The 20349-nt window shown below is 49.3% G+C and overlaps 1 protein-coding gene across 1 annotated transcript in view; it reads left to right on the top strand.

Moving 5' to 3' along the window:
* The window catches only part of Gabbr2 (gamma-aminobutyric acid type B receptor subunit 2), a 330548-nt gene extending 314613 nt beyond the window's left edge, over positions 1 to 15935 (top strand). The window contains exons 16-19 of the mRNA XM_051161797.1: positions 3973 to 4155; positions 6670 to 6799; positions 12950 to 13067; positions 15617 to 15935. Coding sequence (XP_051017754.1) covers positions 3973 to 4155; positions 6670 to 6799; positions 12950 to 13067; positions 15617 to 15782 — 597 coding nt within the window. The 3' untranslated portion in view covers positions 15783 to 15935. The remainder of the gene's footprint in view (positions 1 to 3972; positions 4156 to 6669; positions 6800 to 12949; positions 13068 to 15616) is intronic.
* The last annotated feature ends 4414 nt before the right edge of the window (positions 15936 to 20349 follow it).

Raw genomic sequence — 20349 nt, 5'->3', positions numbered from 1 at the left:
GGTTTGGCAAAAATGATAAAGATACCCTTTGTCTCCATGCAGGTACACACATGCATACTTGCACCCACACACACACTTGTACACATACATAAACTATGTTCAAGAAAACATACCACACAGAGAGAGAGAGAAAAGTAGGAAAGCAAGAGGAGTTTAGTGGTGGTGCACATCTTTAATCTTAGCACTCGGGAGGCAGAGGCAGGTGGATCTCTATGAGTTCGAGGCCAGCCTGGTCTACTGAGAAAATTCTAGGACAGCCAAGGCCACACAGGGAAACCCTGTCTCAAAACAAACAAAGAAAAAAATGTAAGAGAGAGAGAGAGAGAGAAGCAAGATCCCCAAAAACTTCACGAACTCTCATCACCCTCAAATTAACAAACTGTTAATGTTTACTTGGGTGTTCTTGTTGTTGATGTGTTTCCTGTTGATTTTTTTATTTTGTTTTTTGTTTTTTGAGACAGGGTTTCTCTGTGTAGCCTTGGCTGTCCTGAACCTGCTTTGTAGACCAGGCTGGCCTCGAACTCACAGCGATCCACCTGCCTCTGCCTCCCGAGTGCTGGGATTATAGATGTGCGCCACCACGCCCGGCTTCCTGTTGATCTTTTAAAATCACATTTTTTTTTAATTTTGCGAGGCGGGGAGGGGGTGCAGGAGTGTCATAGCATGCACTGTCAGAGGACAACCTGCTGGAGCCAGTTCTTTCCCTTCACCATGTGGGTATCGAACTCAGAGCATCAGACTTGGTGGCAGACACTGTTCCTCACTAAGCCATCTTGCCAGCCCTTGGTCTCGTTCTTCATTTTTTGTTTGCTTCTGCTTTGGGGGTATTATGGGTCTGGAATTACAGATGATCGTGAACTGCCATGTGGGTGCTGGGAATCTAACCTGGGTACACACTGCAAGAACAACAAGTGCTCTTACCCACTGAGCCATCTCTCCAGCCTCCTGGTCTTCATTTTTGAAAGACTAGAAGCTTGCCTTGGAAGACCAGCCTGTAACTACAGCACATGCCTCCTTCTCCTTCACCTTTCACTTAGCTCTCCACCCTTCATGGTCTCCCATGCCCACTGCATCGCTGAGGGTGGGTCCATCCCATTCATGTCCACTTGATCCCTTATTGCTGAACATTGCAATTATTGTAGGGCTTTTTAAAATTTTTTTCTCTACATAGCACAATTTTTTTTGTTTGCACTTATTTTCTGTAGACAGTCTTAGCAGTGGTGTTACCGAGTCAAAAGGAACAGCCATTCTTACAGTGCGAGCACATCCACCCTTTTGACACAATGTTGTCATCTGCAAAGTTCATGCTCAAGAAGCAATTTCTAACTCAATTGAGTTTTTAAGATTCACACAAAAAGCCAGGCGTGGTGGCACATGCCTTTAATCCCAGTACTCAGGAGGCAAAGGCAGGCGGATCTCCATGAGTTCGAGGCCAGCCTGGTCTACAAAGCAAGTTCAGGACAGCCAAGGCTACACAGAGAAACCCTGTCTCAAAAAAACCAAAATAATAATAATAATAATAATAATAATAATAATAATAATAATAATAATAATAATAATAATAATAATCACACAAAAAATGCATAGTTTCAAGTAAGCTTATGAATTTTGAATGGGGCAGCATTCATAGCTCTCAGCAGCTACATGTCGCCTGTAGTCATAGGTTGGATATACCTGTCACACCAGCCTAGAAGACCAGCTTGAAGAGATATTTTGCAAGCATTATCCTTTGTAGCCAGGAATAAAGAGGCCTTAACCTCTTAGGGGCCAGTGCAGCCTGACCTTGGTGGTCTCAAGGGGCAGGAGACAGTGAGGGAAAGTCACCCCTGAGTTAAGAGTGTTAGTCACAAAGGAGAGAGAGAGACCTGTGAGAGAAGCAGGTGCCTCCATCTCCAGGCACTCATTCAACCACGGCTGGCCTTCATATCTTCAAGGGCACACCCTCCTTCTTGTCCACTCCCCTTCAAGTCCCAGGCCGGGATCACCACTTCCCTGCCTGGACTCTAGCACTCCCCACCCTGAACACTGTGTCACACTCTCTAAGCCAGCTCTCACCGAGTCATCCGCTCTGTCCCCTTCAACGCATCGCACTGACTCTGGGCACAGAGACCGAATTCCCGAGCTGGGCTGTGTCTCAGCACTCTGGGGGCTCTCCCAGTACCCCGAGAACCCTATCCTCCATCCAAAGTGCCCTTCCCAACCCAGGCATGGTGGCACATGCCTGCTGTCCAGCACTTGGTAGATAGATACAGTAGGACCAGAAGTTCAAGACCAGCCTGGGCTACATAGTAAATTGAGGCCAGCCTGGGCTATAAGAAACCTTGTCTTAAAAAAAGAAAAGCTGGGGGCTGGAGAGATGGCTCAGTGGTTAAGAGCACTCACTGATCTTCTCAAGGTCCTGAGTTCAAGACCCAGCACCTACATGGCAGCTCACAAGTGTCTGGTGCTGTCTTCTGGTATGCAGAGTAGAGTACATGTAGAGTACCTATGGTATATGGCTATATATACCCAAATGGATTTATTTATGACTATATGTCCATAAATATGGTATATGGATGTATAGCAGCTATAAATAAATAAATCTAAAAACTAAATAAAAGTTTTTAAAAAGGAAAGAAAGAAAGCTTAAAAAAAAAAAAGAAAGAAAGAAAGAAAGAAAGAAAAGCTCGCAAGACGAGTCAGAGGCTAAAGCCCCTGCCACAAAGGCCTGACAACCTGAACTGGAGCCAGAACCCACAGAAAGGTGGACAGAAAGAAGCAGCACCACAGAGTCGGTCTCTGCCCGCACACCACAATAAACATAATAATGATAATTAATAATAGCAATAATCGCCCTCTCCCAAGTCCTTCTTCCTTTGCTTGTGCTGGATCTCCCTCCTCCCTCCTACACGCTCCCTTCCAGACCGCCCCCACCCCCTCCCCACCCCTGCACCCCCAGCACAGCAGTTCTGGGGGGGTGGGGGCCACAGTGAAGCCAAATCTGAGGAGTCCTGATGAAGACCATGGTAACTCCAGTCCTCCTTTCCAGGGCTAAGCCCAGAGCCCACTATGGTCTAGAGAAGATTCTAGAATGCACGGATAAGATCAGAATCAGTGGCAACTTTTTTGTTGTTGTTGTTCATTTGTTTTTTGTTTTGTTTTTCGAGACAGGGTTTCTCTTGCAGTCCTGGCTATCCTGGAACTCACTCTGTAGACCAGGCTGGCCTCGAACTCAGAAAGATCCTCCTGCCTCAAGTGCTGGGATTAAAAGCGTGCGTCACCACGCCCGGCCAGCGGCAACTTTTTCTCTCAGGTTTTTCCCCCCACAGAGCTGAGGAGGTGCTACAGTGGTTAACAGCCCAAACTGCTTTTGTCTCAGGCTCAGTCCCTAGGACCCAGGCAAGCAGATAACAACTACACCTCCACTGCCAGAGGCTCTGGCTCCCTCTTCTGGCCTTCACAGGCACCTGCATCACATTCACACAGAAGCACCCCCATAGACAACACAATTAAAAATAAAGTAAAAATCTTTTTTAATTGCTCAAGCGTGTCCAGGCCCCCGCCCCACACAGCCTATACTACAACAGATATGAGGGGTTTTAAGCTGCTAAATGCCTTTGCCAGGACAAACAGGTCAACAGATCACAGCTAAACGCACTATCTCGTTGTTGTAGAAACTCTCTCCATGACAGGATCCCACCCAAGGCCCTGGACTGCTTCTGGCCCGTGGTAGAGTGTGGATGAGATAGGGTCAGGAGGCCAACTCTCCTGTCTCAGAAGGACTCCAGGGCTCAGTGACGAGAAGCTGCCTGCACTCCCGTCATGCCCAAGCCTGTGCCAATGCCCCACCTGAGCCTGGGGCTCCTGAGCCCAGTCGGCCTTCTTCCTGGGGTCCCTGTCACTTCCAGTGTAGGACTTGGTGGGGGGGGAGGGCATAGTTGAGGCAAGAGGGGCTGACAGGAGTCTCACTGCAAGCCACCTCTGTCCCTTCAGCTCATCACTCTGAGGACAAACCCTGACGCAGCCACTCAGAACAGGAGATTCCAGTTCACACAGAACCAGAAGAAAGAAGATTCAAAGACCTCCACTTCAGTCACCAGCGTGAACCAGGCAAGCACGTCACGCCTAGAGGGACTGCAGTCAGAAAACCACCGCCTACGGATGAAGATCACAGAGGTGAGTGCATATCCGGAGACTACCAGCCTCCTGACCAGGCCTCTCTACCTGGCCTCTGAACTATCCTGGCTTCCTGGGTCATTTGTGGGGTGAGGCTCCCCCTCTCCTGCTTCCTGCTACTCCCCAGGCACAGCAGAATGAAGCCTCAATCTCAGGAAGAGGAGACACAGAAAACTCACACAAGGGATTGCCTCTTAAGCAACCTCTCTCTCTCTCTCTCTCTCTCTCTCTCTCTCTCTCTCTCTCTCTCTCTCTCTCTCACACACACACACACACACACACACACACACACACACACACAATTGCATACAGTTTGGTTCTGTCTCCCTGTACTACCAAAATTTTCCCGAGCTCACTTGGCTGCAGAGGACACTGGGAAATGTAGTCTCTTCTTAGACACTTTCAGGGAAGCCGCCAGTTGCTAGATAGGGGTGCCCAGTTAATTCTGAATTTCAAAGGAACGGCCAATCGTGTCTTCGGTATGTATATGAAGGGGTCTCGGGAGTCAGCACAGAACACACCCAGACACCAAAAATCTCGGCACAAAGGGGATTATTAGCCCAGAGGGATGAGCTGGGGAACTGCCTCTAGATCAGGCAAGGACAGCAGCAGGTGTGCCTGCAGCAGTGGGCTCTAAGAAGGAAGAGGGAAGACTGTGCTAGTGTGAGTGAGCTGGTGAGTCCTGGCTGTTCATTTTAGTCAGTGTAGCCACATGACGAATTTTAATTGGCGAACATTGGTTTGTTTGTTTGTTTGTTTGTTTATTTTTTAAAGATTTATTTATGTATACAGTGCTCGGCCTGCGTGTACACCTGCATGCCAGAAGAGGGCACTAGATCTCATTATAGATGGTTATGAGCCACCATGTGGTTGCTGGGAATTCAAATTAGGACCCCTGGAAGAGCAGTCAGTGCTCTTAACTGCTGAGCCATCTCTCCAGTCTCCGAACACCGAACACTGGTTTTTGATAGTTGGACTTTGGTGTTTTGGTCAGGCATAATGAAGTAGCCAAACAAGGGAATAGACCTTGGGGGCTAGCTTTAGGAGAGTAATCTAACGGTTTAGTGAGGGAGAGAGAAGGAGAAACGCCGCATCGGCCAGGCTTGAGCCTGTTAGAGAGCCCTTCAGTGTACTCCACACCAAGGGCAGGCTAATCCTTAACTGCAAGGAGAACCTTTGCTGTCTGAGGTTTAAATTCCACTGAGACTTCATGTTTTCATTTGCTAGATCCAGCAACCTCTGCGGGGCTCCTAGAACCCTGCCACCCAGACAGAGCCACTCTGTCCACGCACCTAAAATGCTTTAAAATGGGGGCATCCCACACCAGCCTCCATGGCCAAGAAAGAATCAGCTTTTGCAGCTCCGAGCCCATTGCTAGCTCTAGCTTAATATCAGACGTCTGAAACAAGCAAAAACACAGCACCTGCGCTAAGCCTTCCTCTTCCTTCCAGCAGGAAGCCCGATGCTGCGAGCCCCAGTGTGGCTTTGTTTGCCCTAGAATTGAGTCACAGTCTGACTTCCCATTGGACCAGTCCTCAGCTCCCAGCCCTACCACTGTGTGGCACAAATAAGAGAATTTTTTTCTTTCATGTAGAAACCTATTTAAGCAGCCGCTTTGCCCCTGGACCTCAGAAGAACGAGTCACAGTTGGGAAAACTCCCTTCCTGTTCTCTGGCAGGAGGCCCACTGGCCATGCCCACACATAGTCCCCTGGCTTTGCCCTGACACTTCTGTAACCTGGGTGTGACTGAGCCCTTATCACGCTCGCCCCTTCCCTGTGCCAGGTGACCCCAGCTTCCTGTAGCCTGTATGACAGTGTGGGGACCAGAGATGCAGAGCTCTCTGCCTGGGGTCCTCCGGCCTGGGTGGGGGGCAAGGGTGGGGAATCTTCTGAGTAGCTGTAACGATAGAGCTGATAAGTTCCCAGTAGCTAGTTCCTTCCTGATGTGCCAGGCACTGAGCTAAACTCCTCCTATGTCCTCTCACTAAATCTCCATATGCCCTCTAAGATGGGCACTGTGATGTCCTTGTGCTACAAATAGAGACTGAGACTCACAAGCCTTTACAGAGCCAGAGAGTGCAGCCTGTCCCCCACCCCACCCCCACCCCGAGATAGCCTCTTTCCTTATCCCTGTTTCTTTTGTTTCCTTCTGGGCTTGCGTGGTCCCACTCAAGGCTCAAGCCCAGACAGGTCATGTAACTACCAAGCCCTGGTCCAGCTCAGCTCAGCTCCTGTTTGAATGAGGGCAACAAAGTCCTTCTCAAGACACGGAGGCTCCGAGCCACGGGGTGCCTTCAATCCCAGCACCCTGGAGGCAGAGGCAGGCAGATATCTGAGTTCGAGGCCAGCCTGGTCTATATAGTGAGTTCCAGTACACCAAGGGCTACACAGAGAAAACCCTGTCTCAGGCAACCAAAATGGGGGGGGGGGGTTGGGGGAGTGCAGAGGCCGAACCCTGGAAGTCAGGGGCTGGGACTGCAGGCTTGGTCTCAGTTGGAGTTTTTGTCTTCCAGCTGGACAAAGACTTGGAAGAAGTCACTATGCAGCTACAAGACACACCAGAGAAGACCACGTACATCAAACAGAATCACTACCAAGAGCTCAACGACATCCTCAGCCTGGGCAACTTCACAGAGAGCACAGGTGAGAGGAGGCAGGGCCCCAAGGTGGGACCCTTCACTCTAGAGATGAGTCCGAGGCTTTGAGGAGAGAGCTCGGGGCTGGTCTGAAGCCATGCACACAGACTGAGGCGCCCAAGCCCTCATCTCTTGCCTCCAGCTTCCAGTCACCTCAGTGCCCCACCCCCCAACCCCTAGTCCTGGCTTCAACAGCTCACCCTCAAGCACCATGTCTACTTGTACCAACACAGTCAGTACCGGTGTTTGGACAGGGACACACTTTATTTCTCTCTTTGGTCCTCAGCAGATGGTTTATATTTACTTCACACTTTAAGAAGCGTCTCGGCTGTGTGCAGGAAAAGAACAGTCGGGAGGCTGTGCTACAGTGCCCCTCTTAGCAAACACATGAGAAGAATAGGTCACTGTGACACGGGCCACTCTCTATCTACCTCTTAGCAAAAGCCAGTCTGGGGGAGATGTTTGGAAGAGGACATTCGCCATGAAGCTGGTAGTCGGGCCAGCCCTCTCCAAATATGAAATGTTAAGCTGCATGAGGGAGCAGCTTCCCAGCAGGAGTCCACGCTTGGAAATGCATCTATGTGAGCACCTGTGTGCTCATGGCAACAATATTGGTGGATGAGAAATTATACCGCTAACTTATGTGTACATCATTTTATTAATTATGGCATAGTCGAACAGAGCACATTGTATGGCCACTTAAAAGTGAGATATGGGGAGGCTGGAGAGATGGCTTGGAGGTTAAGAGCACTGGCTGCTCTTCCAAAAGTCCTGAGTTCAATTCCTAGCAACGACATGGTGGCTCACAACCATCTGTAATAAGATCTGGTGCCCTCTGCTGGCTTGTAGAAGTACATGCAGGCAGAACACTGTATATATAATAAGTAAATAAGTATTTGTTTTAAGTGAGATATGGGATACTGGGGTAGCTGAGTGGCAGAGCGGTGAGATGACTCCATGGCTAAGAACATCTAATTCTCTTGAGACAACTCAGGTTCGGTTCACAGCACCCACACTGAACAGCTCATGCCCTCTTCTGGCCTCCTTGCGTTTCTGCATGCCTGTGGAGTGCGCGCGCGCACACACACACACATGCATGCAAACATGCATGTGTTTGTGTACGTGCAATGTAGCTTTAAAAGGACCAGAGAGCAAGCAGACCATCTGCAGTGTGGAGAAAGGCTGGGTCCTGCAGAGCACGGCATGCAAGCGCTCTCTTGCTTTTCACTGTGCACAAGTGCTGCGCATGCATCCTTTGCTATAAAGATGCCTTACGGGCTGTGGCTGCAGCTTACTGTAGAGGACTTGCCTGCCATGCTGCAGCCTCTGAGTCCAACCTCTAGTGACACAAAACCTACTCTTAGGTCAGTGAGAATGAAAATGTCGTGTTTCTTTTATCCTTAAACTCGCTCTTTAGATCAGCCTGTTGAACTCAGACATCCACCTGCCTCTGCCTCCCAAGTGCTGGGATTAAAGGCATGCACTACCACCTGGCTGGCTTGAATTTTCTATGTAGTTAGTCAAGGTTGATCTTGAATTCTTACTTTTCCTGCCTCCACTTGCAAGTGCTGGAATTATAGATATGTGCAGTGTTTAGAAGTCACACACACACACACACACACAGATACACAGATACACACTATATATATGTGTGTGTGTGTATGTATATATATGTATGTGCACACAATTAACATCAGTTGTTAATTGTAAAGAAATTTTTAAGGGGGGCTGGAGAGATGGCTCAGTGGTTAAGAGCGCCTAAGAGCACCGCCTGCTCTTTCAGAGGTCCTGAGTTCAATTCCCAGCAATCACATGGTGGCTCACAACCATCTATAATGTGATCTGATACCCTCTTCTGCAGTTAAAGCACTCATATGCAATAAATAAAATAAATCTTTAAAAAAAAAGAAATTTTTAAATTGAAATAGTTACAAAGAATTTTAAAGAATAAAAACTTACTCCTGAGCCAGGCACAGGGCTCACACCTTTACTCTCAGCTCTCTAGAAACGGAGGCAGGGAGATCTTTGTGAATGAAAGTCCAACCTGAGCCACATAACAAGCTCCATGCCAGCCATCGCTGCAAAGTTAGACCCTGTCTAAAAAACAAACTTAAAAAAAATCAGTCCTAGTAATTCTAGGATTTTACAAAGGAAAGCACTTCAGATTAGTGGAGGGAAATTGTTTCAGTGAACTCCCCTGGGATGTGTGAACGGCCATGTGGCAGATCTCCACTTTGCACCTTGTATTTCACTCTGTAACGTAAAAGCTAATCCCAGATGGACACAGATTTAAATATAAAAAGTGAAACCAAGAAAGCACTAGAAGAGCCAAGTGATGAGCGTTTGTTTACTTAGTCCCAGAAGGGAGGGGTCTTTTCCAGGCTAATACAAAACAGAAACCCGGAGCACGGAGAGTTTGTGGCCAGCCTGAGCAGTATAGTAAAATGCTGATTTTGTAAATTATACACTGAGCTTTTCCGGTTGTGTTTGGTTGGTTTGGTTTATTTGTTTTTTGGGGGGTTTGGTATTTTTCAAGACAGGGTTTCTCTGTGTAGCCTAAGCTGTCCTAGAACTCACTCTGTAGACCAGGCTGGCCTGGAACTCACATAGATCTGCCTGCCGCTGCCTAAAACTGTATATTGTTAAGCAAGCAGGTGAGAGGCTGGAGAGCTGGCTCAATGATTAAGAGGACTTACTGTTTTTTTCATTTTTCATTTTCATTTTCATTTTTCATTCATCAATTTTGATTTCCCAGCTCCCATATGGTTCAAAACCACCCACAAATCCAGTTTCAGAGGATCCGGTGGCCTCTTCGGACCTCCGTGGGTACCAAGCACACACGTGATACACAGATATACATACAGGCAAAACACTCACACACAAAATAAAATTAATTAAGTCTAATTTTAAAAGAAAGGGGGGAAAAGGCAAGAAATAAGATCGTCTCAAACATAGCTGCTTGATGTAGACGTTGTCTTGGACCACTTTCTGCTGTCGGCATCATTCTGCGTGGTTTTGTGCCCCCATAACCAGATAACACAGATTTGGCTATCAAGTGCCACAGAAATAGGCACTGGGAGATGGTGCAGTTGGTAAGGGGCTTGAAGGACCAGAACCCACGTAAGAAGCCGAGTTTAGGGCAAAACCACTCATCCCACCACGGGGGAGGCAGGGACAAATTGACCCCCAGGGACGCCCTGGGCAGGCAGCCTGGCCTCCTGAACAAGTTCCATGCCAACCAGAGACCCTGTTCCAAGGAATGAAAACAAAAGGTAGGTGGTACACAGTGCCTGAGGGATGAGACCAAAGTGGTGTGGCAGGGCACCTGACACTCTCGGAAAAGGAAGAAACGGAAGAGGAGGAGGAGAAAGAAGAGGAAGGAAGGAACGATGGAAGAAGAAAAAAATAGCATAAATATATTTTCTTGTAGCCCCTGAGGCTCAGAGTCTAGACAGGTGCTTGTCTGTTTCCCAGATGTAGCCTGGACCACTCCATCCTTTGAAAGAGATGAACAATGTCCTCACAGACAGAACGGACAGAAAGGGCTCAAAGCTTGTCCCTTGGGCACCAACCTTTGAAACTTGACCACTTTCTGAAGTCACTGCCTCTTAACTCACCACAGTCCTTAAGTTCCTGTGTGCAGAGGTGTGTGCCTGTAGTTCCAGCAACCCAGAAGACTGAAGCAGGGGGAATCATTTGGGCCCAGCAATTCGAGACCAGCATTAGCAACATAGCTCAAATACATAAATAAATAAATAACCATGAACTTAAAAGGACACGTTCAGACCACAGCACTGGGATTTTTACAGTTGATCCTTGTCGTTGGGTATTGGAGTACTTAATGCTCTTAGAGTTGGTTGCAAGGTCACCATGATTAGTGACAAACCCCGATGCCCCAGGGGAAGCCCGAGGTGGCTTTCTGTGAGCTCCTCCCAGGTTGGCATTTTTGACGGCTGATCAACATCTTGCTGCGCACGTCTGTTCTGCGCACGTCTGTTCTGCGCACATCTGTTCTGTACGTGTCCTTCCTAACACACTTGCTGTGCATCCGGCAGCACCGTGTGCAAGGCCAGCAGCGCTCTGGCTTGGGCTTAGTGGACCTTGCCTGACACCTGTGTCTTAGGAACACTCAAGCACCACACTTGGGGACAATCTTAAGCAGCAAAGTTGCCAACGGAAACAACAAAAATGTGTCAAGCGTCACTAAAGCGACTTCAAGGCTAGAACAGTGTGGGAGCCGCATGAAAAGATGCTCACCTCAGGCTGGGACATATATGACCGGCCGCTCAAAATTGCTCACACATTACATGCCTCAACAAATGACCACAGAAGCCGGGTGTGGTGGCGCACGCCTTTAATCCCAGCACTCGGGAAGCAGAGGCAGGTGGATCGCTGTGAGTTCGAGGCCAGCCTGGTCTACAAAGTGAGTCCAGGATGGCCAAGGCTACACAGAGAAACCCTGTCTCGAAAAACCAAAAACCAAAAACCAAAAAAAACAAATGACCACAGAGCATCTAGAGTATTGATTGCAGGGCGACAAGTCCATTTTAGAGAATAAATGAGTTTGAAAATGCAGAGTCCATAAATAATGTGGATCAACTCACATGGATGCAGAATCACATACCCATACCATGCCCATGGCAGCGAAAACCAAACAAAAGAACTCGTGTGCCTCCCCTGCCAAAGCAAACCAAATCTCCTGGATAAGGTACAGATTCCACGTTTCTATAATGTCTCCAGATGTTTTGGAAGCCCAAGGAGAGGTTTACCTGGCCAAGGTGTGTGGCCACACATATTGCTTCGCGTGGAGTCCACCAAGCAAAGGTAACTAGCTCATTATTGCTGGACAGATTCAGATGAGCACCAGCATCTCGCTATTACATGAGGCTGAGTTGAACATCTGTGCACATCCTCACTAGTGCCTTGATTTCTTCCTTGAGATACTTCCCAACAGCAGAAATTCTGGCCAGAGTGATACCTGTATCCCATCTTTTTAGAAGGCTGAGGCAGGGGAGTTGCAAGTGGAAGGCCAGCCATGGCAACATAGTAACACACCATCTTGGAATAATAAAATGAAAGTAAACAGGCCTGTGGGGAGCTGGATGGCTCATCAGTTAAGAACACCCGTTACTCCTGCAGAGGACCTGAGTTTGATTGCCAGCACCCACAGCCTCCTGTAACTCCAGCTCCAAGGGACTTGACTCCCTCTCCTGCTCTCCTTGGGCTCCTGCACCCACAGGACAAACAATACAGATACAAACATATAAAGAAAATAAATAAGTCTTAAAAAGAAAAAAAAAAAGAAAAAAAAAGGACTGTTCAGTGCTAGAATGCGGACTGAGGGGCTGGAGAGATGGCTCAGAGTTTAAGGGCACTGGCTGCTCTTCCAAAGGTCCTGAGTTCAATTCCCAGCAACCACATGGTGACTCACAACCATCTACAATGAGATCTGGTGCCCTCTTCTGGCCTGCAGGTGTACATGCAGGCAGAGTACTGTATGTATAATAAATAAATAAATCTAAAAAAAAAAAAAAAAAAAGAATGCTGACTGAGCCTACACAAGGCTCTGGGCATGTGCCTTGTATAGTGAATGTTATCAAAAATATACCATACAGAATTTTACCCTTTCTCACCCATGCCCAGTGAGAAGACCTTTAGTGTTAAAATTCCTCAATCTGAGTTCCATGGCTCAGCCAGGTGTGGTGACACATACCTTTAATCCCAGCACTTGGGAGGCAGAGGCACGTGGATTGCTGTGAGTTTGAAGCCAGATTGGTCTACAAAGTGAGTCCAGGACAACAAGGCTACACAGAGAAACCCTGTCTTGAAAAAACAAACAAACAAACAAAAACAAAAAAACTTAAGTTCCATGGCTCATATTGGATTCCCAGCCTGCCTTGTTCCCCCCGCCCCCAATTGAAAGAGGAGAGGGCAGGAACACACTTCCCCCACCACGGCTGTTGCCTGTGAAGGGCAGCTCCTCAGCTCTCTTTTTGGGTCCCAAAGGGCTGAGGGACAGACTCTGCCTCAGAGAACCAAGAGCGATCGTGGATTTGTTGCTCCAGGCCCAGCATCCTCAAGGTCCCATGCTTGTTTTTTGTTTTTTGTTTTTTTTTTAAAACCAACTTAACAAAATCTGTGGTATTGTTTTCAACAGATGGAGGAAAGGCCATTCTGAAAAATCACCTCGACCAAAACCCCCAGCTCCAGTGGAACACAACGGAGCCCTCTAGAACATGCAAAGATCCCATAGAAGACATCAACTCGCCGGAGCAGTGAGTACCTTTTCCATAAGAACCGCACCCAGGAGCACGTTGTCCCTGCACAGCTGCCTACAAAGCACAGAGCACCTTTACAGCTATTATCCCCCCAAGCTCTGTGTGCTCCAGTAAGGCAGACATAGAACAGCACGCCTATTAAAGGGGGGAAGGCTAATGTCCAAAAATGGGGAGTCGCCCCATACAAGCTCACCCAGTATGACTGCACGAAGTAGGATTTGAACTCGGTACTGTCCAGCGTTAAATCCCACCAGAGCACACTGCTTCTGTTGTGTGCAGCCTGTAACCTTGTGAGACTCACATGCTCAGGGATAACTGGAGCCTATTAGTGTCAGATGGTTGCCGGGAGACACAGTAGTGTCCCAGACAGTGCCCCTTCCTTCCATCGTGCCCATACCTTGCAGAGTCTCTGTTCTATTTGGCAAGCTAACTACTTAAAAAGGCAAGGCATAGCATGCTCGTGTTAGGAGCTTTGGAGCTAAGTGAAGCAGGGAAGGGGACTGTCGATTTAACTGGGATGGGTCAGAGAAGAAATCAAAGGCCGGTACATCTCAGCTGTGTTCCCACCAGCGCCTTTAGCTCATTCCAGCACGTTAGAAGCAGGGGGTAGATGTCTAAGCTCTGACATGTGACTTCTGGGAAGTGGCGAGCAGACAGGAACCAGCGAATGCAAGCAAGTCCCCAAGTCCATGTGATGTCATTAAGTTATCAAGCCAGCAAATGCCAAGACTGGCAAGCTGGCCGGCCGTTCAGAACACCCGCCAGGGTTACGTGATGCCCATTAGCGGTTACTAGTCTACCGCCTCTAGAGTGAGGGGAGCCTGTGAGTCCCCTGGACTGAGCTCAGGCCCTGGCACTGGGTGGGCTCCTGCCAAGCGTGTGTTGACTGTGCAAAGGGGGACGAGATCCTCGCAGACCAGAGAATGCCTTGACCCTCAAACCCTAGGGTGCACCTCCTTCCCCTAGGCAGGTTGCCTTGTCTAGGCTGCTTGAACAGGCACCTTTCCCTATCTCAAGTGTATTCTTCGCCTCCCCTTGGCTCAGCCAACATCTTGTCGTAAGAAATGATCATGGCCAGTGTCACACACGTTCAATTTAATTTCAGAGTCAAGGTGTTATTCTCAACCTGCTGGCTTAGTTTCCCTGTATCCCTAAAGAAATTAACTATAAGTTAGGTAACAGAAAATGGACTTATTTATATTGTGGCCATACTGAAGAAAGAAAGAGCCCACTTCCTCGCCAATGTGCTGGTGGCTGTCTGGGGAACTGCGGAAAACCCTGAGGCAAGGGACAGAAGATAGGCAGCTTTAGCCACCAGAGAGGAAGGTGAGCTGGTCCCAGGTTCCCACCCCCACCCTCCCATTGCCTCTGTTCTTAGCAAGGAGAGCCACGGGTGCTTTTTTGTCTATGAATATAGAATGTCCCATCTACCTCCATACCTCGGCATGGGATTACAATTACAAGGTTCCCAGCACCCTCTCCTGTGAACTTCGGTGTATCTGAGAAGTCTTTCTGAGCAACAGGCCTCCTTGGAGGGGGGCCCAGGGGTACATTGCATAAGTGCCCACCACACATCTCAGAAGCCATCAGGCCCTGGATAAACTCTGAGGCACACCCTCTTAGGATTGAGTGCCTGCACCACAGAGCCATGGGGCTCCGCGGAAGCAAGGTCCCAGCCTCCCTGGTTCCGCTTTGCTGTTGGTGCCCTAAACAAGCCGCAGAAGCGATGTGCCTTTGTTTGCCTTCGTAGCAGGAGTAGCAATGCTTTGCTCTTTGTCCCCTGTTTTATCTTTGTGAGGATCTTTGGTTGATTTGGTTTGGTTTGCACCTGAGAACCTGGATACTGGAATGTAGCCAGCAAAAAAAAAAAAAAAAAAAAAAAAGCAGCTAAGGGCGGGGAGCCACCCACCCCACTCCACCCTCACCCCACCACCCACCCCTGGCACATTCCCATCAACAGCCTTTCTAGAAATTAAAACGATTCACTGACTTGACGATCATTAAGACTTAAAGGATATGGCCAGGAGAAAAGAGCCTCCTCCATCTGTAGCACCGCAGCACACAAACACCTCTCCCACTACCCCCTCACCCCAGCCCCCAGCTTCCTCCAGCTTCTTTTCAGGTGTTCCGGGGACTCCCAGAAAAGGTAGCACAAAGAGGGTAACACTTAAATTTGGTCTTGAGCTCCATACAGAGGCTCCTCGTGCAATGGGAGATGAATGGTGTCCAAGTGTGAAGCATTGGTCGGGTCCTCATAATTTCACCATGTTAGTTACAGTAGCCAGCAAGCCTCGACCATGGGGGAATAGCTCCCCCATGCAATCTTGCTCGACTACTCTTCCTGGCTATTCCCAAGACAACAGTAGGTACCTGTGAGCTCTGTCCAAGGCCCGCTTCACATCTGACAGCTAAGACTATTGAACCAACAGATCTTGGCTTTAAGAGGCACAGAGACTCTTACCCTCAGAATTTTCTAGCCAAAGTGGGAGCAAGGAACTCTCAGGAGAGCAGGCAGCCCTCACCAACTCTACTTTTCTTCCCCACAGCATCCAGCGTCGGCTGTCCCTCCAGCTCCCTATCCTCCACCACGCCTACCTCCCATCCATTGGAGGCGTGGACGCCAGCTGTGTCAGCCCCTGTGTCAGCCCTACCGCCAGCCCCCGCCACAGACATGTGCCACCCTCCTTCCGAGTCATGGTCTCGGGCCTGTAGAGGTGGGAGGCCTGGGGCCGGGGCCTCCCCCGGGACAGCACCATGCTGGGCCAAGGCACCTGCCACTGGCACACTGACAGTGAGAAGTTGGGCGCCACGCTGCTTCTCCAGACTGCTGGAATGGCGCTCAGGCAGAGAGGGACTCGGCACCGACCTCGATCGAGCCTTACCTGTGACGGTCTTACTCTCACAAGGGAGAGGAGTGGCAATGACTTCTCCTTGGTGTCTGCAAAAAAAGGAGTTTGGATGTCTGAAACCGGCAAAAAAAAAAAAAAAAAAAAACATCAACAACAACAAATCAAACTCTATACAAAGGAGAGAGGTCTCAGACTCCTCGCCAAGTGACCAGAGCAAGGGCTCTGCAAAAAGTGGCCCTCTGCGCTCTGCACACACGTCATTGGTGGTGCCCGCCCCCACACACCAGCCCTCCTCCACTCTGGGGGAGAAGGTGAGCAGGGCCACCAGGTCCCCAGCAGCTGGCCCAGCCTACTTCAGCCTCCCTGGAACACGGAGTCAGCAGGAAGGGCAAACAGACACAGCCCTGGGGCTGGGGGACCAGAGCAGGCAGCTGCGCATGCTCCCAGGGGACATACACCAGAAGAGAGATGTTTCTTACTCTCTGATAAATGCCACACGTTAACACAATAACACCCATTCTGGGGACTGTGGGGATTCAGGGCACTGCACTGCAGACTCACTCTGCAGTGTGCAACCGGCAGTCTGTCATGCACCCACCATGTCGGCCATGTCCGTGTGTTCAAATGTAGGGTTCCCGGTAATAAGGGGAACCACCTGAGCTAATCATGGAATGTCTGCTCCCAGAAAACACATAAAGAAAGACTGTGCACTTTAACCTCTCCCATGGGGGCCCAAGGGCTGCTGGGATTTTTTTTCTCCCTTACTGACTTTGTTTTTGACCAAAGTAAATCAGGGGCATTCTGCTAAAAGTCATCCCTGTGTTCCAGGAGAGAGAGCTGCTGGTCCAGGGCTCCCAGGCTTCCAGAAGATAGCCTTGCAGCGCCCCTCCAGCCCCAACCCATGGGTGCCCACCTCGGGTGTCACTGGGGTGGTCAGTCAGCAGGCTGGTTCTCATCCATTTTGTCATACTTCCCTTGTAATTGAACCCCAAAGAGCACCGGCCTGGGGGTCAGGACCGGATTTGAGTCCTCAGTCCGCTCAGACTCCCTCCCTGACCTTGGGCAAGTCACCAGTGTCGCTCTGAGCCTCAGTTTCCCCTCTGTAACAGACTGGGGTTGAAATAACACCGGTCCTGCCTACCTCACAGGGTCACTCTGAGGATGGACACCTGATCTCATCCAGAAAAGCTTTGCACTGTGAAGCGCCTCAGACCTGTGAGATATTGGTGTGACTGTGACCTTCAGCAGTCCCACAAGCTGGGGGGTGTGCTGCAGCCCAGAGAAGTTTCCCACAAGGCCCTCTGCCCAGGAGCAGCCCAGCGGGAGGGAGGCTCAGGATTCTACTGACATTCCTTGATGGAGGTTCGTTCATTTTTTGCTGAAGGCCGGAATGGCAACGTCCAGGGCGTCTGCACAGACAAGCGGTCTGCTCACTCCCTAAAGACTCCTAAAGGCAGCTTCAACAGGCAGGCAATAATCTCTTCTCAGACCACTGCAAGTCAGGAACACACTGCTGTCAACCACCAGGCTGTGACGAAAGGGCCCATGGGAATCACCATCGCCAACATTTCAAAACACCCTACTTCACGTAGCGTAGCTCTCCCCTCCCCTCCCTCAGAGAGAGGTTACGGAGGTTCTGTAGCTTTTCAGGGGGAAAATATATCAACTCACATCACAGGTCAAGTGGACGTCATTCTCTGTTTAGACACTAAAACTCTGTGTTGTCACTCACTGTGTGTTAACCAGTATTTCCTTGCTTTTTTTGATTTCACCAAAACCAAATTTTATTTAAAAGGTCACACTAATTTTTTTCAAAGGGAAAGAGATAATTAACTGTACATAATGTATACAGACAAAAAAAAAACCTGTAGAAATATTACTCCAGCATAGCAGGAAAAAACAAAAAACAAAAAAAACAAAAGTATTGGATTGTCGGAGGTGAGCGTGCGTCTGTAATCCCTTGTGACTCCAAACCGTGCTCCGTCTTCTAGGTTAACCCACAAAATACATCTGTCTACTGATCCTGTAGGTTCACCCATTTGTTTTTTAATTTCTCGGCAATTAACAAGCCCCACAAAGTGATTCTGGCTATCTACTTGTTCTGTTCTTTTATATGCAACAAACATACGGTCCATTTCCTAGAGGCTTCCGCCCGAGGGCATCTTCCAATGATGTTAGTGCACACACACACACACACACACACACACACACACACCTGCTTTCAATTAGACCGGAACTGGCAGAATCAAATGTAAATGAGGAATTTCTCTCACCCCACTGCATGGTATCAATTTTTAATAAATTGTTGCAAATTTGTTTTTATGAATAAAAGGGGATAAAATCCTGTTGTTGCTGCTGCTGCTACTGTTGTTTTATGCCTACTCTTCCAAAAATGAGGAGTCCTGTGGTCTGAAACTCGGGGGACTCGGAAGTGGTTGTTGGGCACTGTCCTTTTCTTCATTTGTGTTCTATTGACAGTCATAGCGGAATCCAAAGCCACGTGGCCCCCAACTTCTTTTATTTACTCACGTAGTGTTTGTTTATTTTTTAGATTGGGTCTCTCTATTCCACCAAGGTTAGCCTCCTAGCCACACCCAGCCTGACCTCAATTTCTGATTGTTCCAAGGGTAGGACCCGACCTAAACTGTCAGCAAATCCACTCCTTCTATGAGGAAGAATTTACTCTGCTACGAAAGAGAAAAACAGAGTCAATCAAGAGCCATGGGATGAAGGGCTGAGTACAGACAGAGTCCCCGGCTTTGAAGAACTGTTTCTAGAGCTTGGCGGAGACCCTGTGCCCTCATCTGCTAGCTGCCTAGGCCTTCCTCGTGTCCTTGAGCCTGCCCCTTTTGACCGGCTTAGCTCAAACCACATCTTGTCCCCGTGTCTCTTCTGCAGCCCAGGACACAGTCCAAAGGCTGTTTGCACTTTCTCCATCTCCCAAGCCCTCGGCCTGCAACTCCAGCCCATTCCCCAAGTCCCCTCTCTCTGCTTCTTGGGGCTGGAGACTCTGCCCTCCCTGATACACACAGGCTTGTGCTATCTCCTCCAACCCACACCATGGGCTCCTGAGGGTGGGAGTCCTTCCTGCTCTGTGCAGGGTCTTCCAAGCAGGCTTATTCCTTCTTAGGGGTCAAACAGGCTCCACAGCTCTGCAGAATTGAACATTCATTCTGAATGCTGGGTCTGGAAGAGAGACCCTGGGCAGAGGATGCCAAAGCAGCTTGGAGAAGCCCAATGCCAGGAGCCCAGGCATGGGTCCCGAGGATGCGGAGTAGGAGGAGCACTACACTCATACATGAGAGAGTGGAGCGCTGAGCACACAGGATGCTCCATGTGACAGGTGCATAGGAACAAATGTCCTGAGTCCTGACCTGGGAGGGGCCTGCTCCATGCCCTCAATTACCTGCCCTTTGCCAGGGTCTGTGCCAGGCACCAGTGAAGTGCTCTCGCAGACTGATGGGAGGACTGACGGGAGGATGAGCACACAGATTGGAGAGTCAGAGCTTGCCATCCAAAGACATAATCTCCAAACAGGACTAGGCTTTCAGGACTTGAGACTGTACAGTTCTTCGCCAATTCTAAGGCGCCCCCTCCCGCCCCCGTGCTTAGCTTAGCACACTGCTACCCCTGCGGTGAGAGTCTTACTAACTTAAACCGTAGGCTCAACATTTTAATTTCATACTGACGGGATCTGCCGCTAGTCTTATACTTAGGTATGAAGACCTCAAAGTAGTCAGCAAAAGAGACAAAGGAGAACCAGGTGTGGGGAGGGAACTTGGCAACCCAGCCTCAGCAGGCACCTGCTGGGGCTGCCTCTGATTTGTTGATTGTCAGAGATCCCTGGCTGTGTGTGATGCCTCGGGTTTATATCTCAAAGTCACTAATGGGCTCAGGTTTCTCCCTCCTCACTCCCTTGGCTGTGTGGCTTGGAGTCACCTGTTCAACATCTCTGAGTTTCTGGTATCACGCCTATAACTATCAGGAAGCTGTGATGTCCAAAGAGGCCCGTGCAGATGATGATGTGTTAGGAACACTGTGCTGCTGCTGCTGCTGCTGCTGCTGCTGCTGCTGCTGCTGCTGCTCACAGATGGAGGCTAGACAGGGAGTCTCCTCCAGAAATGCAGTCAACCCCATCCAGTCTCCTAACCACAGAAGGTACCACCAGAGCCTGATCTTTGACATACCTGGGAAGAGAGGCCCTCGGTGGGAGGTGGGGCACGTCTGTGGGGCATTTTCTTTACTGCCCCACAATGATGTAAGAGGGTCCAGTCCACTGTGGGTGATGCCATCCCTAGGCAGGAAGGCAAGCCTGGACAGCATAAAAAGGAAGCTGAATGTGAGCCTGAGAGCAAGGCAGCAAGCAGCACTCCTCTGTGGTCACCACTAATAATAATATCTAAGTACGAATATGTAAGTATAATAGTCTG

Source organism: Acomys russatus, chromosome 2 (genome assembly GCF_903995435.1).
Source record: "Acomys russatus chromosome 2, mAcoRus1.1, whole genome shotgun sequence".
NCBI lineage: Eukaryota > Metazoa > Chordata > Mammalia > Rodentia > Muridae > Acomys > Acomys russatus.
The sequence above is the reverse complement of the archived record's forward strand: the minus strand, read 5'-3'. Positions and strand labels throughout refer to the sequence as shown.